The following is a 24,751-nucleotide window of genomic DNA, read 5'->3' as shown; positions in this document are numbered from 1 at the left end:
GAAGTTTCAAACTGTCTTTCTCCTGCCTCTGTTATGAAATTGTGGTCATTTCTAAAGGCGTAATCTGAGATCTTTGAAGGTTAGTCTGGTTTGAAACCACTGGTTCCAGTGGTTAGAATTTCCCCCTAATGTTAGGGTGGGAAACATTTGAGCTTTCTCTAGAGACATTTTCACTTGTCACATTTAAGCACTATGAAGGGAGTCCCTATACCATATGGGGTGCAGAGCACATGTGTCTCTTTGCAGAGGAGCCTCTATGCACAGAAGGGGAGGAGCTGGCCCTGTTCCCCCACTTCCTTCTTGGACAGAGGGTGGCTGAGTGTTCCTTCAGGAAGTGGCCACCCTAGAGAGTCCCCAGCATTCTCGGCACCCTGAATCACAATGTGACACTGGCTGTAGGCACCACAGAAGGGGCCCCAGGTCTGAAGGGAGAAATCAAAGTGGAGTACGTCTCTGGCTTCACTTCTGTTAGATGCTGGGTAGTGGGAGGTCTTCCTACAATTCATGACGAAACTCCTGCTGCTCTTCCACATAATTTATCCTAGAAAAGAGAACTTGTTCCACTGGCATAAAAGACTTCCACTGGTGAAAGAAGGTAAGGAAATCTCATGGCAGCCTGGGTGTCCCATGACTCACTTCTATTTCTGCTTGAAATTGATTCTCAGCTCTGCATTTTCAGAAACTTGATTTTATCTGATCCTGCACTTCCGAAATTATTCTTACTGAGATGGGAAGAAATGAACTGGCAATTCTGTGTCATGGTGAGAGCTGTACTTACCAAAAGGATCAAAATGCTCCCATTTGAGAGGTCAAGGCACTCTGGTCTCAGTCGGAAAATATATGTGGGAGAGGAAATGAGGCCAGAGGGTGGATATTGGGTGGTCTGAAGGGAACATTCTGTGTTTCTCTTGGTAATGTCATTCACTCCCTCCCACAGGAATGGATTAAATAAGCACCACTCAGGGAGGAAACTTGTTTGTCTTGTTCAGTATTGTACGCACAGCATCTAGAATGATCAGAAGTACTCAACACATCCATGATGAATTAATGGAAGGCCAGCTAGTTGAATGGATGAATCCTTATTAATTTCTAGGGAAGCTGCCTAGAGAATTTTCCCTGATGCTTCTGGGGAGATTAGACTCCCTCCACTGGGTTTCCAAGACACTTTGAATTAAAGCTCTTAACTCATAGTATTAAAACTATTTGCTTATGTATCTGTTTTCCTTAAAAGACTGTGAGCTCCACAAACAGAGAGATTCTGTCTTATTTTTCTTTTTTCTTAAATGGGATGTTGTTTTCTTTTCTTTTTAAATTAGTTTTATTTATTTATTTACTATTTTTAATTGCAATGGGTCTTTATGGCTGCACACGGGCTTTCTCTAGTTGCACTGAACGGGGGCTACTTTTCCTTGTGGTACACAGGCTTCTCACTGTGGTGGCTTCTTTTTTTGCAGAGCATGGGCTCTAGGCACATGGGCTTCAATAGCTGAGGCTCACAGGCCCTAGAGTACAGTCTCAGAAGTTGTGGCTTCCAGGCTTAACTGCCCTGCAATTCTGTCTTATTTTTCCAGATAGCTAACTATAAACATTTTACATAGTACTCTGGCACATGGTAGATAGTCATTGAATACAATGATAATACTGTGGCAGCCTTGTGAATATCTCAGCTTATGGGAGGTACTTGTTGAGTGGATCAGGATATTACAGTAATCAAGGTGCCTTTGCTTCTTTGGTGTTGGCCTTTGCTTTGCTTCTTCTTCTTCTTTTTCAAACATATTTACTTTGATTCATTTGGCTGCTCCAGGTCTTCATCGCGGCATGCAACACTTAGTTGTGGTTTATGGGGTCTAGTTCCTCAACTGGGGATCGAACCTGGTCACCCTGCATTGGGAGCATAGAGTCTTAGCCACTGGATCCCCAGGGAAGCCCCAGGCATCCTTCTATTTTCAGCTATTATTACAGTGTCCTCTCTGCTGAGGATATTAGTTACCTCCTGATGTTATACAAAGAGACATCTTAATCTTATCAGCAAGCCATCTCTGTGTCTTAGAATTTCCACAGTTTGTTGTGATCCACACAGTCAAAGGCTTTGGCATAGTCAATAAAGCAGAAGTAGATGTCCTTCTGGAACTCTCTCACTTTTTTGATGATCCAGTGGATGTTGGCTATTTGATCTCTGGTTCCTATGCCTTTTCTAAATCCAGCTTGACAATCTGGAAGTTCACAATTCAAGGACTGTTGAAGCCTGGCTTGGAGAATTTTGAGCATTACTTTGCTAGCATGTGAGATGAGTGCAATTGTGTGGTAGTTTGAACATTCTTTGGCATTGCCTTTCTTTGGGATTGGAATGAAAACAGATCTTTTCCAGTCCTGTGGCCACTGCTGAGTTTTCCAAATTTGCTGGCATATTGAGTGCAGCACTTTCACAGCATCATCTTTTAGGATTTGAAATCGCTCAACTGGAATTCCATCACCTCCACTAGCTTTGTTCGTAGTGATGCTTCCTAAGGCCCACTTGACTTAGCATTCCAGGATGTCTGGTTCTAGGTGAGTGATCACACCATCGTTGTTATCTAGGTCATGAAGATCTTTTTTGTATAGTTCTTCTGTGTATTCTTGCCACATCTTTTTAATATCTTCTGCTTCTGTTAGGTCCATACCATTTCTGTCATTTATTGAGCCCATGTTTGCATGGTATCTCTAATATCATCTAGAGATACCATGGTTCCCGTGGTATCTCTAATTTTCTTGAAGAGATCTCTAGTCTTTCCCAGTCTATTGGTTTCCTCTATTTCTTTTCATTGATCCCTGAGGAAGGTTTTCTTATCTCTCCTTGCTATTCTTTGGAACTCTGCATTCAAATGGGTATATCTTTCCTTCTCTCCTTTTCCTTTGGCTTCTCTTCTTTTCTCATCTATTTGTAAGTCATTTTGGCTCATCTCTATTATCACCTACGATCCCCTAATCTGGAGACTGCACTTCCTCCTGTAGATACATTTGCCTTCTGACTCACGTTTCCTTGGGGACCAGGTGGGGATTTACATGGCATCACTGGTAACTCTGAAAAAAGCAAGTGGTTATATATGGGCATCAGTCCTCATCCAGAAATAATATGCATTGTTCTGAGACCAGGAATCTAGAAAGTCAAGACCTAAATTAAGTGGCAGACACACATTTGTGAGTGGGGCAGGCTGACAGTCTGAAACAAGGTAAATACTCAAGTAGGGTAAAATTGGCAATAACTAGGAAATGGTGATGGAGCCTGATGCTTTGGCAGAATTTGCTACAGCAGCACACATGCACAAGGACCCCATAGATAGGTTCCTGGAGCCCATGGATGTGGATAGTTTAAGTGGCTGAGGAGGTGGTGAAAGGGAAGGCTGGAAATTTAGAGTTATCTTGGAAGGTACTTTGAGTGCTGGTGCAAGGCTGACTAGACCAGAGTGACACAGCTGTGCATTTATTGGGAAGAACCAGTTGTATGTATTCATCTCAGCCATTGTATTCTTATTTAAGGCCCCCCTCACCTCCCAGGGCTTCCCTGGCAGCTCAGCTGGTAAAGAATCCGCCTGCAATGTGGGAGACCTGGGTTCGATCCCTGGGCTGGGAAGATCCCCTGGAGAAGGAATGGCTTTCCACTCCAGTATTCTGGCCTGGAGAATCTCATGTAGAGTCTACGGGGTTGCAAAGAGTTAGACACACCCCCTCACCTCCCAGGGCTTCCCTGGTAGCTCAGCTGGTAAAGAATCTGCCTGCAATGTGGGAGACCTGGGTTCGATCCCTGGGCTGGGAAGATCCCCTGGAGAAGGAATGGCTTTCTACTCCAGTATTCTGGCCTGGAGAATCTCATGTAGAGTCTACGGGGTTGCAAAGAGTTAGACACAACTGAGCGACTCACACTTTCACCTCACCTCCCAGGAGGCCTTGCATCCTGCACTTGTATTCATCCAGTCGTGCTGCACACGGAGAATCCCTGTGATGACTGCTCCTTGTTCCTTGAGGAGGTAGCTTCTCCGTGTCAGCATCCTGAAGGTTTGGAAACCCTCTTAGTTATTTGAGCCAAACTCTAAAGCTGGCCAGTATCTAGATCTAGCTAACTGTACCCTTTATGTGTTTCCTAAACCAGATACTTTCCTGACTAATTCTTTTTCTGTATCATCTATAAGTTTGTTTTTATCAGGTTTGCCCTCACCTCCTGTCCACAGTGCCAGCCTGTATTTTTTTTCTTTTTTTGAGCAGTTGTAGTTTCCTAGAGGCCTTCTTGGAGAAGGAAATGGCAACCCACTCCAATGTTCCTGCCTGGAGAATCCCAGGGACGGGGGAGCCTGGTTGGCTGCCGTCTATGGGGTCACACAGAGTCGGACACGACTGAAGTGACTTAGCAGCAGCAGCAGCAGCAGAGGCCTTCTTTGGTCTTCCCAGGTATTACTAGTGATAAAGACCCACCTGCCAATGCAGGAGATGCAGAAGACATGCATTTGATCCCTGGGTTGGGAAGATCCCCTGAAGGAGAGCATGGCATGGCAACACACTCCAATATCCTTTCCTGGAGAATTCTATGGACAGAGGAGCCTGGCAGGCTATAGTCCATAGGGTTGCAAAGAGTTGGACATAACTGAAGTGACTTAGCATGCACGCACACATCGAAAGATTCTTTACAGCTTTCTGTTTTCCTCAAACAGGCTTATTAAAGGTTTTGATGCCCTTACTTTTTCTAGGAGGTTTTCCCTGCTAGCCCCATGTCTGTACTGCTGGGAATTCATCTCAACATCTCCCACCCTGATTTTTCATGCAAGAGAAGAAAGAATACCTTCTCTAGAAACTCCTTTTGGGAAAAAGAGAAAGGAACTCACCTGTCTTTATTTTAAAGGTTTGTGATTTCATATGTATTCTTCAAGGCAAAATATTTGAAACTTGTCCATGTTTTTGCCATCTTTCTCATAAATGATACCAAGTTCTCAGAGCAGGGAAGCAGTTAAGACATTCCATAAATTTTCACTTTCAATTATTAGATTTGTTTAAAATCTTATAGTTAATACAGTTTTCAGGTCTAGAGAGTTGATTTTGAGTGACATGTATAATACGAATGGCACAAAGATATCTGATAAAGATAAGAATATTGGGACTTCCCTGCTGGTCCAGTAGTTAAGGCTCCAAGCTTCCACTGCAGGGGGCACAGGTTCAGGGAAGCAAGATCTCACATTCCTTAAATAATTTAAAAAAAAAAAAAAAGAACTACTTTAACCCAGAAATGTTTATTATATGTAGATTTCAGAACCTAAGGAGTGCTTTTTCCATAAAACCAATCACACCATACAAAAAAAGCTTAGTAAGACTAGTTAAAATTCAATTGTACTTTAATTTGGGGTAATGAAATACAATCTGACAGAAAGTTTACGATCATCCCCAAGGCCGAATCAGAGAGAGAAAACCAAAGCACTTCATGAAAGCTGCTGATTGCAACTTTGCCAAGATTGTACTAATAAAACATCCAGTTCACTGCTAAGGCCAGGCGTGGTCGTCTGAGAAGAAAAAGTGTGTTTATTGCTTAGGATGGGGCAGTTATCGTAACTATGCCAAGAAAGGAAACCATAGACTATAGAGTGGAGGATTGCCTGCTAGCAAACACAAAATTCACCATTGTGGCTGTTGTATGTTATTTTATAAGCTTTAATAATGTTAAAGTCATATACAGGTAAGTTAACTTGCAACTAGCTTAATAATTGCAACAATGTGACAATAAAATCACCACAATATTGCAAAGTAATTAGCCTCCAATTAAAATAAATAAATTTGTTTTAAAAAATTAAGAAGATAGCTTTAGTATATTTCAAAAGTAAATGCTGCGAGGTGAACTCTTGTTATTAATAGAAACTGATAGACCAAGGACAAAAATCCTTTCAGATTCTGAGAAGCAGTACTGAGAATCATCTTCTCAGCAGTATTTAGATTGCTGCTTGCTTTTTGTGGTTTATAGACATTGTATTGACCTTTGGCATCTGGAGAAACAGGCAGGAAAGGAGAAAGGCCATTTACTACCTTCCAGAAGATTCAGGATTGTGTAAATGCCCTAATCCCAGAGCCTTGGCCTGTGTTGGTTTCTGAATATCTGCAGCTCTTGGTCTATGCACATAGGCAATTGGAATTCATCAATCTATTGAGTAACTGTTCATCTCTACCAGTTTTATTCCTTGGCTAGTCCTGAGTTGACTCACTGGAAAAGACTCTGATGCTGGGAAAGGTTGGGGGCGGGAGGAGAAGGGGATGACGGAGAATGAGATGGCTGGATGGCATCACCGACTCTGTGGACATGAGTTTGGGTGTACTCCGGGAGTTGGTGATGGACAGGGAGGCCTGGCGTGCTGTGATTCATGGGGTCGCGGAGAGTCGGACACGACTGAGCGACTGAACTGAACTGAACTGAACTGAGTCCCATGTCAATGCAGAAAGCTCCATTCAAGTAGAATTGAATGCCTGTTTTATTTTAACCAGTGTACCTTAGTTTCATATACATTAATTACTTAGGTTTCTATGATTTATGAAAATGCTGTTTTCATATGACATGATTATGGTTAGCATTGCATAGTCTTTTTCTGAAATTCTGGAATGATCCCCATGCTTTATTTCTGTTTTCATAATACAAAGATGTACGTGGTACAGTGAGATCTGTCATTAATTTATGTCCTCTTTGTTCATACAGATATCATCTTTACTGTAATAAGTTGGATCACACACATCTATCATTATCTAAGTTATAAAATGAAAGAGTTTCATCACTATTTTTATGAGCAACCTTCTCTCCAATACTTCTTGAATATTTATTTATATTCCAGGTCTGCAGATTTGTTTCAACCTGCCCTTGTGAATGGGCTGCCTGGTGTTTCAAAATCTCAAGGTATTCAATAAAGACGTGAGTGCAAAAGTTTTTTATTATTATTAAAGTACAGTAGATTTACAATGTTGTGTTAGTTCCAGGTGACCAACAAAGTGATTCAGTTATATATGTGTATGTGTATGTGTTTGTGTGTGTATACCTTTTCAAATTTTCTTCCATTATAGTCTATTATAAGATATTGAATATAGTTCCCTGTGCTATACACTACGTCCTTCTGCCTTATCTATAGCAGTGTGTATCTGTTAATCCTGAACTCTTAATTGATCCCCTTCCTTTACTCTCCCCTTGGGTAACCACAAGTTTGTTTCCTATGTCTGTGAATCTGTTTGTGTTTTATAAATAAGTTCATTTGTATCATTTCTTTTTACATTCTACATAGAAGGAATATCATATGATATTTGTTTTTCTCTGCCTTACTTCACTTAACATGATAATCTCTAGGTCCATCCACGTTTCCATAAATGGCAGTATTTCATTATTTTTTATGGATGAGTAATATTCCTTTGTAGATATATACCACATCTTCTTTATCCATTCATCTGTCACTAGACATTAGGTTGCATCCATGTCTAGGCTATTGTAAATAGTGCTTCAGTGAACATTGGATACATGGATTAATATTATTTTGAATTATAGTAAGTATTTTCCAGATATATGCTCAGGAGTAGGATTTCTGGACCATATAGCAACTCTAGAATTTTAAGTAACCTCCATAGTGTTCTCCCTGGAGAAGGAAATGGCAACCCACTCCAGTATTCTTGCCTGGAGAATCCCAGGGACAGAGGATCCTGGTGGGCTGCCATCTATGGGGTCGCACAGAGTTGGACACGACTGAAGCGACTTAGCAGCAGCAGCAGCATAGTGCTCTCCAGGCTTCCCTCATAGCTCAGTTGGTAAAGAATCCACCTGCAATGCAGGAGACCCAGGTTTGATTCCTGGGTCGGGAAAAGCCCCTGGAGAAGGAAATGGCAACCCACTGCAGTATTCTTGCCTGGAGAATCCCATGGACAGAGGAGCCTGGCGGGCTACAGTCCATGGGGTCGCAAGAATCAGACACGACTTAGCGACTAAACCAGCAACATACTGTTCTCCATAGTGCCTGCACCAGTTTGCAACCCTTTTCTTCACATCCTTTCCAGCATTTGTTATGTGTAGACTTTTTGATGATGGCTGTTCTGACCTGTGTGAGGCAAATCATTATGGTTTTGATTTGCATTTATTTAATAATTAGTGATGCTGAGCATCTTTTCACGTACCTGTTGACCATCTGTGCATCTTTGAAAAAAATGTCTGTTTAGTTCTTCTGCTCATTTTTGATTGGCTTGTTTGTTTATTTTATACTGAGCTGTATGATCTGTTTGTATATTTTGGAAATTAAGCCCTTATCTGTCACATGGTTTGCAAATATTTTCTCAAGTTCATAGGTTGTTTTTTTGTTTTATTTATGGTTTTCTCTGCTGGCAAAAGCATGTACGTTTGATTGTGTTATTAGTTTTGTTTTTTTTTAATTTGGAGGGTAGGCTCTTCAGTGCAGTTTGTAGGATCTTAGTTCCCCTTACCAGGGATCATCTCATGACCTCTGCTGTGGAAGTTTGGAGTCCTAAGCATTGGACCCCCATGAAATTTCCTCATTTGTTTATTTTTGCTTTTATTTCTTTTGCTTTGGGAGAGCAGCCTAAGAAAGTATTGCTATGACTCTTCTAGAGGTTTTATGGTGTCATTACTTATATTTAAGTCTGCAAGCAACCTTATGTGTGGTGTGAAGGAGTTTTCTACTTTCAATGATTTACATGTAGCTGTTCAGCTTTCCCAAAGTCACTTGCCCAAGAAACTGTCTTTTCTCTTGCCTCCTTTGTCAAACATTGATTGACAGTAGGTGTATGGTGACATCATTTTTTAGGAAGTGTTTTTGAGCATTAAGGAAAGGTCATGTTTCTATTAAAACAAGGTCTCTAGATTAAGGAATCTTAGCAGTGCTTAGAAGAATGTCTGTAGATCAAAGTTTTAATCAGAAAAAAATCAGGGAAGGAAGCTGGAGGATTTCCTTTTTTATTAAAAAAAAAAGTTGGAGGGGGGCAGGTTAACAAAAGTTAATTGTGTGGGAAAGCACTCACTAGAAAAATATGTGATTCTCCTGTCTTTAGAAGTCACAAGATATACCTTCTTGGCTTTGTGATTTCACGCAGTTCCCCATGTCACCTCTGGGAGCCATTACCAGATGGTGAACACTCACAGCTAATACTAAGTGCTTATTCTTGATGTCAAGTGCCCGGTGTTCAGTAAATACAGGCTCCCTCCCTTCCTTCCTGCCCACTTGGAGAAGAAAAACAGAGGCGATCACAGAAGCTTCACAGACTGAAGTGATTTTTAAAGTACCAAAGAAGTAAGGCTGCAATTAGAGCAAAGCGGAAGACATGTTTAAAGAGAAGGTTGCAGGTTTATTGTGGGAGAGGAGGTCTCATCATTTGGGAAGGTTTTGGGGGCCATTCTGGAAGCATCCACTTTTTCTCATTGGCCTTCTGCCAGCAGCCATTAGCTGCTGAGATCATTTCTGAAGTTTGTTTCAGCTACTTCTGAAGTTTGTTTCAGACTTCTCCTTGGAAATAAGTCTGACACTGGCCCTAGTCTTGGCAGACACTGCCTGACTGACAGTGGGCACCCAGGAAGGAAAGCCTGCGTCCCTCTCAGAGAGCGGAGACTTTTCCTCCTTCAGACATTCCCAGGTGCAGGTTCTGGGTTGGACGGGGAGGGGAGTCTAGCTGGGCCCAAGAGAAGCTGTCCTCAGCTTCTTGAAAGTAAGTAAGTTCCGGTTTCTCGATGCCACCATTGCCTGCGTTTTGGCGGAGAACCACAGACAGGCAGAGGAGTGGGAGAGCTCTCTGATGGAAACAAGGGAGGGTTTCAGGTACCCTGACAGGGGACTGTGGGCCTAGGGAAGCGGGAAGTGGCCAACGGGAAGCGGGGCATCCTGGGTGATTCATTTATAGTCATGCAGTCGTGTCTGACTCTTCGTGACCCCACAGACTGTAGCCTGCCAGGCTCCTCTGTCCATGAGGTTTCTCAGGCAAGGATACTGGAGTGGATTGCCATTTCCTAGTCCAGGATCTTCCCAACGTGGGGACTGAACCCACATCTCCTGCACTGGCAGGCAGATTCTTTACTATTGAGCTACCAGGGAAGCACCATGTGATCAGTTAGGGGTATATATCTGACTTCTGCTTGGTCCTAAGTTGGAAGCAGGGACAAAAATTAGAGAAGTTGGCAGCTGTTAACCAAGTCTGGCTGTTTGGATTTCACAGAAGTTGCTGGTTGGCTTCCTGTATTGTCAGAGACAACCATCCAACTTTCCCCAAGTCTGACGTGCTGCAAGTGGGCTGCCTTTCCAGGCCAGTTACCGTAGATAAGTGCTTGGTTTGGGGGCAGGCTGCTGCAGGTGGTAGGTGAGAGCTGTGTTTTTATACACGGTCTGGCTACATTTGTTTGTGGATTCAGTCTCTCGCTGAGGGCGGCACGTTGCCCTCAGGGGTTGGTCCTGAGCAGGGCTTTTAGGACGAGACCCAGGTGTTTCGCTGGTCCTGTATGGACCCACTCCAGCCCTCGCACACATCTGTTTCCTACAGGATTTGCGTAGGGAGGGATGACAGCTGATTCTGATTTTTTTTTCAGGACAGTTGTGGACATAAGGTAATTCTTTGCTGAAGCCTCTTAGCTTCAGTGTCTTATTTCAAAACTGAAGCCAGAGTAGCATTTGGGGCTAGAAGGAAATAGTTATTCCCCATTTTAAAACTCCAGAAGGAAAAGACTTTAAGAAATGTCATTAACTGGAGGTTGTATGTAGAGATGAAGGCTGATTATATGGGTTTGGTAGCTGTGGGTTCTTGATATGCAAATATACCTCTGAGAAGGAAATACGAATCTGGAGACTGGGAGATTATTTCTGGCTGCATGATCCTGAATAAATTGCTGATCTTCTTGAAGTCTCATAAATAAATTAAAGCCAATATTATTGCCCTTCCTGATTTTGTAGAGTTGCAACCCTCCTGGAGATTTCATGTGTTTAAAAGAGCATTTGAAACCCTTTGCTATGGTTGTACTGTCTTCATTGAGCACATTTCTGCCTTACAAGCTGCCTGCTCTGCAGAGTGAGTGAACGTTAGCGTTAGTCGCTCAGTCATGTCCAACTCTTTACAACTCCATGGACTGTAGACTGCCAAGTTCATGGGCATTTTCCAGGCAGGAATACTGGAGTGGGTTGCTATTTCCTTCTCCAGGGGATCTTCCCAACCCAGGGATTGAACCCAGGTCTCATTGATTGCAGACAGATTCTTTACTGTCTGAATCACCAGGAAAGCCCCCTGCTCAGCAGTTCAGTTCAGTCGCTCAGTTGTGTCCAACTCTTTGTGACCCCATGAACTGCAGCATGCCAGGCCTCCCTGTCCATCACCAACTCCTGGAGTTTACCCAAACTCATGTCCATTGAGTCAGTGATGCCATCCAATCATCTCATCCTCTGTCATTCCCTTCTCCTCCTGCCCTCAATCTTTCCCAGCATCAGGGTCTTTTCAAATGAGTCAGCTCTTTGCATCAGGTGGCCAAAGTATTGGAGTTTCAGCTCCAACATCAGTCCTTCCAGTGAATCCCCAGGACTGATTTCCTTTAGGAGGGACTGGTTGGATCTCCTTGCAGTCCAAGGGACTCTGAAGAGTCTTCTCCAACACCACAGTTCAAAAGCATCAATTCTTCTGCGCTTAGATTTCTTTATAGTCCAGCTCTCACATCCATACATGACCACTGGAAAAACCATAGCCTTGACTAGACGGACCTTTGTTGGTAATGTCTCTGCTTTTAAATATGCTGTCTAGGTTGGTCATAACTTTCCTTCCAAGGAGTAAGCGTCTTTTAATTTCATGGCTGCAATCACCATCTGAAGTGATTTTGGAGCCCCCCAAAATAAACTCAGCCACTGTTTCCACTGTTTCCCCATCTATTGGCCATGAAGTGATGGGAACAGGTGTCATGATCTTAGTTCTCTGAATGTTGAGTTTAAGCCAACTTTTTCACTCTCCTCTTTCACTTTCATCAAGAGGCTCTTTAGAGTACCTATCAAATACTACTCTGCAAGCAGAAGTGGGCATATTTTATTGGCTTCCAACCTGGGGCAAATGCTGCTCTTGGTTTTAATCATGCAAGCCTCCTTATTGCCTACAAAATGAATCTGAACTCTTAGAATGGTATCAAGGCCCTTCAAACCTAGTCTTGGCTTTAGTCTGTCCATTGTCCTCTCAGCATGTCTTCACTCCCTGTAAAGGGATCAGAGGTTGGGTCTCAGGTCTTGAGAGGCAAGGCAGGCTTGTCCTAGAGAGCCAAGGGTTTCTATTCAAGCTAGTTACATGGGGAATAAGATGAGAATGTTCTAGGGGTAGATCTGGGGCAGTCTTGTTCTCAAGAATAAGGTACAAGCCCAGATACTCCAGGGCCCTTGAGGATGTGTGTGAGGTTGACTCTGTGCCTGTAGAGAGAAAGGATGCAGAGCTTGGTGATGCTGCCTGGCTGTGATTTAAGGAGCTCAGGACCAGAGAAGTAAAGTGAGTTCAGCATCCAAAGTCATACTGCTCACTGGCAGCAAATCTAGGCTTAGAGCCCAGTTCATGGGATTCCCCCAGTCTCGGGGTAGAATGTCCCCTCTCTGGGGTCTTCACACAGTCAGTTGGGGGGCTCTCCATTTCTCTGATGGTGCTCTGTGTGATCCGGGAGCGAGGGATTAAGGAGGAGGCATTTAATGCAGGCAGGTGTGCATTTTCCAGTTTATTATCGACAGGTTCTAGGGTAAGATTTCGATGGAAAAATCTGCAGCTAAAAGAAAGCCTGACAATGACCATTACAATTTTGAGTCCTCTCTGAAGAGCTGGAGAATCCAGAGAATACAAGCCTGGAGTTCAACAGCATGATAATGGCACAAAAATCCATCAGAGCAGGGCAAATTCTCCACAAACGATGACAACACAGTATGCAGGAAAAAACTTATGCCTTCAGCAAGGGATTTCATGAGGTGCTTCGGCATTGGCAATTCTCAGGAAGTCGCCTAGCTGTGACTTGCCATTGTCTCCATTGTGACTTGCCCATTAGGAAACCAGCAGCATTTACTGTGCCTCTTCAAGGTCCATTTTATATATTTTGCTCTCTAGGAGCCAGAGTAAAAGAATAGAAACCTATTTAAACTAGCTCAACTAATCCAGGGGGTGTGATATTTTTAGAACCCAAGGCAGAAAATGCAAGGCATCTTAGTGGAATCAGAAAGCCAGGTTGCTGTCTGTCTTGCAAGGGCTTTTGTGGTTCTGCTTTGCTCCTCTCCAACCTCTCTCTGTCTCTCTCTTCCTCTTATCTACACTACATGAGTGACAGGTCAATTACATGACATCACACTTGGACTACATTCTCTGAGAATCCTTGAGTTGGATTTTTAAGAGACAGACTCTGATGGACTCAGCACGGTCTGCAGAACAACTTTCCCGGAGACAGATACTCCCTCAGTCCCAGTCCAGTCAACTTTGATGGAGGACAGAGAGGTCTGCAGGAAGTGGGACAGCAGATAACTTCTCTCCTTTCTTTAGTCCATGTCAATACTCTTGAAAGTTGTCATCGCCTCTAGGGAAAAATGGGCAGCTTGTTCCTTGGGACTGTACGCAAGGTCAGAGAGTCAGAAAACCACGCAAGAAACTTTAACACAGATTCATTCTTTCTTATCCTTTTCTCCCGCAGGAGCCAGGTTGCCCTGAAGACCATGAATTTGTCTTCTGAGCACTGCAACATGTCAGATTGGCTGAGGCTGGAAGCAACCGTGAAGGCCTCCGTGTACGTGGTGGCTTTCTCCTTCGCCACCTTCATCACGGTCATCATTATCACCATCGTATCGCAGAATTCAGAACTGAGGCAAGAGGTTCGATACACCCTCCTCTGTCACCACCTGCTGTGCATCTCCTCCTACTGTGGCCTGGGGGTGATCTTCCAAGGGATGCGAGCCTTCCTGGCCAACAGCCCCATCCTGGTGTGCTGGGTGGTGTTTGGGGCACAGCTGAGCGTTGGAGAAGGGATCCTCTTCACTCTGGCCTTAATGGCTGCCCACACGTACCTGGTGATCTGCTGGCCCTTGACGTCTGTGTCCTTTGTAGATTCCGTTAAGTATAAGATTCTGGCTGGTACTTGGCTCATTATTATACTGAAGAATGCTTGCCTCTTCCTCATAGAGGGCACTGGCCCTACTCAGATTGCTCTTTTAAAATCTGAACCCCTTTGCCCAGTAGTCTTGAATGGCATTCCTGCCAGAGCTATTGGCATGGTTTTCCTTTTCCTTCTTCTGTCTATCATTCTTATAAGTTACTCCCTGATATACAAAGAAGGGAGACGGGCTGGCCATTTTAATAGGTCAAATATCAAAGCAAGGAAAACAGTCCTTATTCATTTAGTGCAATTGGGCTTGCATGTAATACCAACTCTGTTATTCATTGGTTTGGGAAAGATGTGTGGAATGTTTTTCTCTGCTTTAAATCTGGTGCTTTTTGGAGTCTTTGCCTTTGCCCAGTGTTTTAACCCTCTGATCTATGGGCTCTGGAATAGAGAGTTGCAAAGCAGATTATACCACTGGATGTGCTGTCAACTGTGGTGTGGTCACTGTGGTGTGACTAGCAGAGTGTCAATTTAAATAAAAATTCAGCCATTTTGAATCCATAACGCTAGTCCTAATGGACCACAAGCTAGGGTTGAGCATTTGCTGTTCTCTCAACCTAAAATTGATGCCTTGATTTGATTTTGAGAGTAATATGAGTAAATCAAAGTTATCCATCTGACTTACAAATTTTGATTACTGTGTCCACTGAATTGGATTCAAGAGAAATCATTTTGTATCTAATTCTATACCCAGATTAGCAATTTGGGTAGCATACCTTGTTGTGTATCAGGAGTTGAGCAGTTTTTTGTGAATGCACTTGTTTTTAGAAACTAAGAAACAGACCATGGTTGATAGGGAGAGAGGTTTGGCTCTTTCACTTATATTAAGTAGGGATAGGTTTGGCTACATGTGATAACAAGTCAGCAACAAAATGAGAGTGATTTTAAAAAGTTAGAGGTTGATTTTTTTCTTATGTAAAAGAAATCTGGAGGTACACAATCCAGGCCTAAGTGGTAACTCTGTAGGCCACAGAGATGATTCGCTTCTACTCTGCCATGATTAGTGTACTACCTCATGACCCAGGATGGCTGTTAGTGCTCCTGTCATCACATTCACACTCCAGCCAACAGGAAGGAGGAAGGGGCAAAGAAGTCTCTGTACCTTCCTTCTGAAGACATTTTTCGGAAGTTGCAAAACACTTTTTCTTACATCTAACTGGCTAAATTTTAGTCATTTGGCTATGACCTAGCTTTAAGGGAGAGCAGCAGTGTAGCTGTGTTCTGTTAAAAGTTGGGTTTCTTAATACTAAGAAAATAAGTAACAGTAGATATTGAATAACAAAATTATTTCAGGGACCATTTTTCTCTTGACCAAATAGAATACAAAGAAAGACAATGGATAGATTGTGATCATCATAAAAATATACTCTACCTTTTAAAATGATATGTAGATACAGAGTTATCTGTTCTGGATCCCAGAAAACTTTAATTGTGTTATGTCAAAGAGAATGGCATCAATAAATAGATCACTGAACTGGCTTAAACACGGGAACTCATAATTTAAGTCTAAGTAAGTTTGGGGCTGTAGTATGAAATAACTTCTTTCACAGAAGTCTCCATATGATATTTCTTTAGATAAAACACCCATTTCTGAATCAGTCAGGGTTCAGTCCTAGAAACAGGAATCGTTACCATAAGTATATTGCCCCATAAAAATTTAATACAGCAATTGGATGCATACAAACCACTGAAAGGGCTAGGCAGTGGAAATCATGGGACAGCATTTGTGGATGTCAAGAACAAACCAATGCAGCTGTAACTTGGAGGTCAGGCAGGTGCTTCTACCACTGCCTGCCCCCCTTCACCCTGTCCCCTCATGTTACTCATGACTGTGTGACTTTGTTTGGGGGAGAAACAGCAACAGGAAGATGGCCTCCACTTCCTCCATCTTCTAAATCTCCTGTGATTGCCTCTAACTGGCAGAACTTAACTGGCACCCAGACTCTAAGAACAAAGGAGTCTGGGAAATGTAGTTCCTAGTTTCACAGAATTGGCAGTACAGAAAGACACCCTGAAAGGTATATAAATGAGGATTGAATGATCCTGATCATGGGATCCACCATTATGATATTTATATTTTCAGGTAACAAAACAGCAACAAGGACAACAGATGCCACGTATTGAGCAGTTCTTATGCTCCTGATATTATGATGTAAGCTCTTTTATATACACAATGTCAAGTGCTCCCAACAATTTTATAATGTAGAGATTATTATTCCTGATTTACAAATGTGGAAAACTGAGGCTTATAAAGGTCTTACAGGAGCTTGGGAGGTCAGGACCATCCCTTTAAATTTCCATACTCTTGGTTTGACTCAGGGTGATCATTTCATCACTGTTGAGAGTTGGACCTGTTGCTTGGGAAATTGGGGCCTTGGTTCTCCACTTTCCTTTGGGTGTAGACAGCTGGCTTGTGGGAAAAAAAAGCTCCTTTTTACTGATTGCTTTGACTACACTCTACGTCCTTAGGCTGCCCTTGGTTTCAGATCCTAGCAGTTTCTGAATCATGTCTGGACTCCATTTTGGCTTTCAGTTCTTCTTATGTCCTCTCTGGGTATTCATTCTAAGTTTTCCTTCTTCCTCTAAGAATAACTCTGAGACGTCAAAGCACCACCTTCTCTTTTGCTTGTGCAGTTCTCTCTCCAGGGCAGGCGCAGTCTTTTACCTTTGTCTCCCAGCATCCAGTATAGAGCCTGACAGACGGCAGATCTCGACAAATGATAAACTAGACTCATCAGTCAGTAAGACATGGCTTTGTACAAACTCTCTCCCCACAAAAACCAAGTTGTTCTTTGTTTTTGTTGAAATATTAAGCAATCTGAGAGCAGAAAGAGGAAGAAAAACCAAAAAATTGTCCAGGCTTAACTTCATTGTAAGACCTAAATCTAATACAATTCAATTTAACCTCAAAACTTTTAAAACTCTGTTTTCTAATATCAAAAGGTAACTTCTACTTGTACCACTGATTGTTAGAATGGTTTTGTACTTTCAAATGTAAATCATTGCTTTTTAAAATTAAATATTTTGAATTGGGAAGGTACAGTATAAAATTCAAAAGGCTCAAAATGGTATTTAGTGAAAATTAAGTCTTCTCTGGGCTTCCCAGGTGGCAATAGTGGTTAAGAACCCACCTGCAAATGCAGGAGATGGACCCTAGAGGAGGGCACGGCAACCCACTCCAGTATTCTTGCCTGGAGACAATGGACAGAGGAGCCTGGAAAGCTACAGTCCATAGGGTCACACAGAGTCAGACACAACTAATGCAACTTAGCCCACAAGCACACATCTTCCTCCTCCCCATTTTTTGATATCTTCCTTCTCTTCCAAGAGTCAACAGCTGATCAGTTTCTGAGCTTTCCTCAAAAGATGATCAACGAAGGGGAAATTATTGAGAATTTCTCATTTGTAAGATAATTTTGTTTTCCATTTCCTGGACTTGCATTTGAAAGTTGTTTGAACTGATATTAAGAATGATATTTTATGTCATGAATGACATCAACAATGTTTCCCATAATGTGAAAATTCTTTGAGAAACTCAAGCTAGGGCAGGATACAGAGGAAAGGGGAGAGGCTGACGTTACTTGCAATTACTTGAGAGTTCCTGTAAACTGTTCCTTTACCCTATAGACATGGTGCTATTATATTGAATTTAAAGTCAGGAAGGATAGGAGTTTAAGGGAAATGTTCAAGTAGCTCTAAAAAACAAATTACTGAAACAAAAATGTGAATTATCTCAAAATTCCTGAGTTCTTGGAAACATTTCATTTATTGCAACTGTTACCATATTATCGCTGCATGAAACCATTTCTGGCTCAACTATAGATATGCTGTATAAACACATTGACTTATATGTAGATATGCTCTATAAACACTTATTCTAAAAATGAACTTGGGCAACAATTTAAAAAGTAAGAACAGAAAAGTAGTTTATAATATCCATCATAAGAAAATGTAGAATGAATCCAGTCCATTGTTTAGAAGAAGTTCTAGAAGGTAAGATCAGCCACATTAATGTATTTTAAGCATTTTTATTTCTGGAAAGGTCAAAGACTATGGCTCGAATTGCCTTCCTGGTGGCCAAGTGAAGACATTATCTCTGCAGTGGAGAGAAAATGGTACATCTGTCCCGAGGGGGAGTGGGGAAAGCATGCCAGAACATTCCAGTGAACCAAGAGGACTGTGGGAAGCATCTGGCCTTGGAACTGTTGGAAAGGCTTGTTCTAAAATGCTTCATGCCTAAGGGGAGGGACTTTCATCAGTCAGAGAATGGAGGTTACCACTGGCTGCAGAAGATAAAGATGGAGTGAGAAGCAGTCAGTCAGAGACAAGGATTGCCCAAGGGCTCAGAGGGGATAACTTTGAGGACCCCACAGAGTACTACAGAAGAGAAAGAATTGTCACTGGAAATCTATCCCACCCAGAAGATGCAAAGGTCATACTATATCTGCCTTAGACAAGGATAATCTTTGCTGTCTCATACATGTCCTCCCAGCTTCCATATCTTCTAGGTCAGGAAAAGTCATAGGCAACCTGGGGGTTGGGGGGGTTGACTGTAGAAACCTTAATTCCAGCTGCAACCTTCATTCATCCTTGTAAGGTAACAAAACATCCATGGGTTTCAGTGGTTAGGATATCTTTGCCGGGGTAAGGGATGTTATTGTGCCTATCACATTTATAAAATGAGATTGTTCCTTGTAGCTCAAAATGACCAAAGGATGTAAGAATTACTTAAGAATGACTAGCCAAAATGCATATCAAAATAGCAACAAAATAATACCTCATTCTCATTTGGATGACTACTATTAAAAATAGCACAAAATAAGTATTGGCAAAGATATGGAAAAGTTGGAACCCTTGTGCACCCTTGGTGAGATGTTCCCATTTCCCAAATGGGAACTGTACAGCCACTACAGAAAATGAGTTCCAAAAAATTAAAAATAGGACTATTCCATGATCCAGCAACCCCACTTTTGGGTATAAATACAAAAAATTGAAAGTAGAGCCTAAAAAAATATTTCCACATCCATGTTTATGGCAATGCTCTTCACAATAAGCCAAGAAGTGGAAGCAAACCAAAAGTCCATAAATGGATAAGCAAACAAAATGTGGTATATCCAAACAATGGAATATCATTCAGCTTTCAAGAGGAGGGAAATTCTGTCACATGTTCCAGTATGAATGAACCTTGAGGATATTAAGCTAAGTGGGCTTCCCTGGTTGCTTAGTCAGTAAGGAAACTGCCTGCAATGCAGAAGACCCATGTTCGATCCCTGGGTTGGGAAGATTCCTTGGAGGAGGGAATGACAACCCACTCCAGTATTCTTGCCTGGAAAACTCCATGGAGAGAGGAGCCTGGTGGACTACAGTCCATGGGGTCATAAAGAGTCAGACAAGACTTAGCTACTAAACCCTCACTACAAAGAGACAAATGCTGTCTGATAGGAGATACACAAAGAAGTCACTTTCATAGGAACAGAAAGTGAATGGTGATTCCCAGGGACTGAGAGGAGGGGGGAAATGGGAACTATTCAATGGGTAGAGTTTCAGATGAGCTTTTATTTCATATGAAAAAGTTCTGGAGATCTTTCACAACAGCATGAATATACTTAATACTACTGAACTGTACACTTAAACATGGTTATGATGGTAAATTTTATGTTATATTTTTAATAAACACATAATAAAAAAGATGATAAGCAGAAGTGTGAAAGCCAAGATCTCACCCAAGTTTTCATCTAAGGTGAAGGGGTAAATGTTGAATCTATAAATGGGGTACGAATGGGCCACTCTTTTATAAGGTTGGGGGCGGGAGGAGAAGGGGACGATGGAGAATGAGATGGCTGGATGGCATCACCGACTCTGTGGACATGAGTTTGAGTGTACTCCGGGAGTTGGTGATGGACAGGGAGGCCTGGCGCTCTGTGATTCATGGGGTCACGGAGAGTCAGACACGACTGAGTGACTGAACTGAACTTAACTGAATTCCATGGCTTAAGCTCCTCCCAAGCTCTCCCCTACTAATATCATCACATCAGAAGTTAGTGTTTCAGCATATGAATTGCTGTTCAGGCGCTGCGTCGTGTCCAACTCTTTGCAACCCCATGGACTGCAGCACACCAGGCTTCCCTGTCCTTCACTATCTCCCAGAGTTTGCTCAGATTTATGTCTATTATGTCAACGATTCTATCTAACCATCTCATCCTCTGTCGCCACCTTCTCCTTTTGCCTTTAATCTTTCCCATTGGCAGGGTCTTTTCTGGTGAGTTGGCTCTTCACATCAGGTAGCCAAAGTATAGGAGCTTCAGCTTCAGCATCAATCCTTCCAATAAATATTCAGGGTTGATTTCCTCTAGGATTGACTGGTTTGATATGATATGATACAGCACAATTGCACTCATCTCACAAGCTAGCAAAGTAATGCTCAAAATTCTCCAAGCCAGGCTTTAGTAGTACGTGAACCGTGAATTTCCAGATGTTCAAGATGGATTTAGAAAAGACAGAGGAACCAGAGATCAAATTGCCAACATGCATTGGATCATTGAAAAAGCAAGAGAGTTCCAGAAAAACATCTACTTCTGCTTTAACGACTACACCAAAGCCTTTGACTGTGTGGATCACAACAAACTGTGGAAATTTCTTAAAGAGATGGGAATAGCAGACCACCTGACCAGTCTTCCGGGAAATCTGTGTGCAGGTCAAGAAGCAACAGTTAGAACCAGATATAGAACAACAGACTGGTTCCAAATTGGGAAAGGAGTATGTCAAGGCTGTATACTGTCACTGTACTTATTGAACTTATGTGCAGAGTACATCATGAGAAATGCTGGACTGGATGAAGCACAAGCTGGAATCAAGATTGCCAGGAGAAATATCAAATAACTTTAGATATGCATATGACACCACCCGTATGGCAGAAAGAGAAGAAGAACTAAAGAGCCTCTTGATAATAGTGATAGAGGAGAGTGAAAAATCTGGCTTAAAACTCAACCTTCAGAAAACTAAGATCATGGCATCTGGTCCCATCACTTCATGGCAAATAGATGGGGAAACAATGGAAACAGAGACAGTTTATTTTGGGGGGCTCAAAAATCACTGCAGATGGTGACTGCAGCCATGAGATTAAAAGATGCTTGCTCCTTGGAAGAAGAGCTATGACCAACCTAGACAGCATATTAAAAAGCCGAGACATTACTTTGCCAACAAAGGTCCATCTAGTCACAGTTGTGGTTTTTCCAGCAGTCATGTATGGATGTGAGAGTTGGACTATGAAGAAAGCTGAGCACGAAGAATTGATGATTTTGAACTGTGGTGTTTCAGAAAACTCTTGAGAGTCCCTTGGACTGCAAGGAGATCCAACCAGTCGATCCTAAAGGAAATCAGTCCTGAATATTCATTGGAAGGACTGATGCTGAAGCTGAAACTCCAATCCTTTGGCCACCTAATATGAAGAACCAACTCATTTGAAAAGACCCTGATGCTGGGAAAGATTGAAGGTGGGAGGAGAAGGGGATGACAGAGGATGAAATGGTTGGATGGCATCACCAACAAGATGGACATGAGTTTGAGTAGGCTCTGGTAGACGGTGACGAACAGAGAAGCCTGGCGTGCTGCAGTCCATTGGGGTCACAAAAAGTCAGTCATGAGTGACTGAACTGAACTGATATGACATGAATTTGATATGAATTAGACCGTAGGTGATGGACAGGGAGGCCTGGCGTGCTGTGATTCATGGGGTCGCGGAGAGTCGGACACGACTGAGCGACTGAACTGACTGACTGACTGACTAGGTCATAAAAATGATACCTTCACCTGGTGCACTCTCTCTTTCTCTCTCGGACGGCTCACTCTGGTGAAGGCCAGCCACTAAGTCATGAGGACACATAGGCATCCCTTTGAGAGGTCCACACGTGGCCAAGTTCATGTGGACAGGAACCAATGCACCAGCACCATCCTGCTGGCCATGTGAGTGGATCCTCCAGCCTTATGAAAGAGGCTCCAGTGAGATATGTAGCCCCATCCTCCATGTGAGGATCTGGACAAGAAGATCCAGAACAAACTGAGCCGTCACTTATGTCTCATAACTATCATAGCTGATTGCATGGGCAGTCCTATCATAGTTTTGGCACTTACATTTTTTTCTCTGAGAATCTTAGGAGTAGGGGCATATGGAACCCCATTTCTCTCCTCTACACACACACTCATTCCCCGTGGCAGTGCAGTTCTTGGCTTGGTGGGCTCTAAACTTGAAGGAAGCTATGAAAAGATCCTGTGACTCCTCCGTCTTGCTTCTTTGGGGTGGGGTAGGCACTTCCTTAGGAACATTTAAGAAGAAGGCATATTGAAGAGGGACAGCAATCTTTGGGCTGATGGGATACAGGTCAGAAACTCAAGGCAAGATTGGTCAGAGTAGGTCAATTCTAGATGGATGTTATGAAAAGGTAGAGGATGCTAGGGTGAGGCCCAGACAGGATTGGGGTCTGATTGGTAGACAGAAAAGGAATCAGCTAAAACGGTGGAAACTCAGACTTCTCTGGTGGCTCAGTGGTCAAAACTCTGCCTGCCAATGCAGGGGCCATGGGTTTGATCCCTGGTCTGGGAAGATTCAACATGCCGCAGAGCAACTAAGCCCTGTGTGCCTCAACTACTGAATCAGTGTTCTAGAGCCCGGGAGCCACAACTACTGAAGCCTGTGTTCCCTAGAGCCTGTGCTCAGCAACACGAGAAGCCACGGAAATGAGAAACCTGAGCACTGCAAACAGAGGGTAGCTCCCACTCACTGCAACTAGAGAAAAGCCCACACCACAACGAAGACCCAGCACAGCCAAAACAGAATCCAAAATCCTTTGGAAACTCAGGCAGATCACAACATGTGCCACTTAAAACAGGAAGTTGCCTCTTTGTAGGCCATGGCCCCCACTTGGCTCTCTCAGGGGTGCTGGTATCAGAAGAGACCCATTAAAGAGCCTGACTCTTAACGTGAAAATACACAGCTGGGCTCATAGACCAGCCTGGTCTTCGGAATAAGTCAAAGGGCAGAGACAGATCAATAGATGAGGTGCAGAGTCTTGAATTCTTCTTCTTTAAATTATTTAGTTATTTTTGGTTGCACTGGGTCTCCATTGCAGCAGGCAGTCTTCTCATTGCGGTGTCTTCTCTGATTGCAGAGCACAGGCTCTAGGGAGAGAGGACTCAGTAGTTGTGGCCCATGGGCTTAGTTCCCTGCAGCATGTGGCATCCTCCCTGCCAGGGATCGAACCCTGGCATTGACAGGTGGATTCTCAGCCACCAGGACCACCAGGGAAGTCCCAAGAGCTGTGAATTCTTTACCTATTTCTGAGTAAAAATGAGAGTTGCAGCAGGTAAGCTTACTGTGTCTAAAGTCTCTTGTTCCTTCCTCAAAATCTTTGGGCAAAACAGCCTGAGGCAACTGTCTCTAAGTCGAGGTCAGAACTGGAGGTGACCACAGGGGTACTTGAGATGACCCCTGAGATTTCGGCTGCGGGCTTGAGGGACTTGCAAGTATTTCAGTGATTTTTTGCTTGTCTTCTTTCTGGGTGTGCTGCATGGTATTTAGGATCTTAGTTCCTCTACCAGGCATTGAACCTGTGTCCCCTGCAGGGGAAGTGCAGAGTCCTAACCACTGGACTGTGGGACCTCTGAGAAGCTATTCAGTGACCTTTGGGAAGCTTGGGGGGCATTCTGGCTCCCCAGCAGCTGGGTTCTGCATTGCCCCACCCCGTCACCCACTGCGTTATCTGGAGGCTGTGGGTGGTGGACAGCTAGGACTGGGTGGGAGCCAGTTCTTCACCCCTGCGGGATGTTCTGCCCTGACTTGACTGGACTGGCCTGTTCATCAGGGCAGAATAGTAGAGGTGGACCCAGCCCTGGAGCCAGATCAAGTGAGGTAGGTGCCAGTGGTACCAGCAAAGGACTCTGCTTGCCAAGGTGAGGATGGAGGCTCTTGCCTTGACCTAACCTTACTCAGGTTCCTCTAAGCCTTCTTTGACCTTGGACTTTATTATCCTTCCTTGTTGGGGCTGTATTGCCCTGTTTCAGCAAGAATCCTGCTAAGTCAGCTTAGAGAGAATCCCTCATCCTTGTTACCTAAGCACCCTTGATGTGTGATTACCCTCAACAGCTAGCCAAATTCTTCACACCCGCCTCCCATTTTGGTATCTGCTTGCCTTCAGCAAGAATCCTATTCTCTTTAACCAAAATCCACCCTCTACCCGCTGACCCTCGATATTTTTTGTTATTAATTTTCCATCCACAGAACCCCCTACCTACTCCTTGGCTATAAATCCCCTCTTGTTCTTGTTAGATTTGGATTTGAACTCGGCTCCATACTGAGGTGTCTTTCCGCCTATTGCAATGCTGTGATTGTTTAGTCACTAAGTCATGTCCGACTCTTTCGTGACCCCCATGGACTGCAGCCCACCAGGCTCCTCTGTCCATGGGATTTCCCAGGCAAGAATACTGGAGTGGGTTGCCATTTCCTTCTTCAGGGGATCTTTCTGACCCAGGAATCACACCGTCAGCTTAGTTCCTGCGTCTCCTGCTTGGCAGGTGGGTTCTTTACCACTGAGCCATCATGAAAGCCCCCTGTTGCAATAGTTTCTGAATAAATTATGT

General features: G+C 43.2%; 1 protein-coding gene across 4 annotated transcripts; it reads left to right on the top strand.

The window, feature by feature from the left end:
• Positions 1-291: 291 nt before the first annotated feature.
• GPR148 (G protein-coupled receptor 148) lies at positions 292-24,751 on the top strand. Of its 4 annotated transcripts, XM_055398406.2 has the most exons (5): positions 294-595; positions 3,919-4,032; positions 4,719-4,870; positions 6,834-6,910; positions 13,655-24,751. In XM_055398406.2, the coding sequence occupies exon 5, from the start codon at positions 13,677-13,679 to the stop codon at positions 14,592-14,594; it is 918 nt and encodes a 305-aa protein (XP_055254381.1). In that variant the 5' UTR covers positions 294-595; positions 3,919-4,032; positions 4,719-4,870; positions 6,834-6,910; positions 13,655-13,676; the 3' UTR covers positions 14,595-24,751. The 4 variants fall into 4 exon arrangements, with proteins under 4 accessions (XP_088701173.1, XP_055254382.1, XP_055254381.1 ...); XM_055398407.2 differs by lacking the exon at positions 3,919-4,032 and having other exon boundaries at positions 293-595; positions 6,834-6,895; XM_055398405.2 differs by lacking the exon at positions 3,919-4,032.

The sequence above is a fragment of the Moschus berezovskii genome, chromosome 2, assembly GCF_049115385.1.
Source record: "Moschus berezovskii isolate FMDL1 chromosome 2, NW_MosBer_1.0, whole genome shotgun sequence".
NCBI classification, from domain to species: domain Eukaryota; kingdom Metazoa; phylum Chordata; class Mammalia; order Artiodactyla; family Moschidae; genus Moschus; species Moschus berezovskii.
The sequence above is the reverse complement of the archived record's forward strand: the minus strand, read 5'-3'. Positions and strand labels throughout refer to the sequence as shown.

Excerpts from the sequence above, each read along its gene's own strand:
- GPR148 (XM_088845047.1), top strand. The coding sequence starts at position 13,677 with ATGAATTTGTCTTCTGAGCACTGCAACATGTCAGATTGGCTGAGGCTG.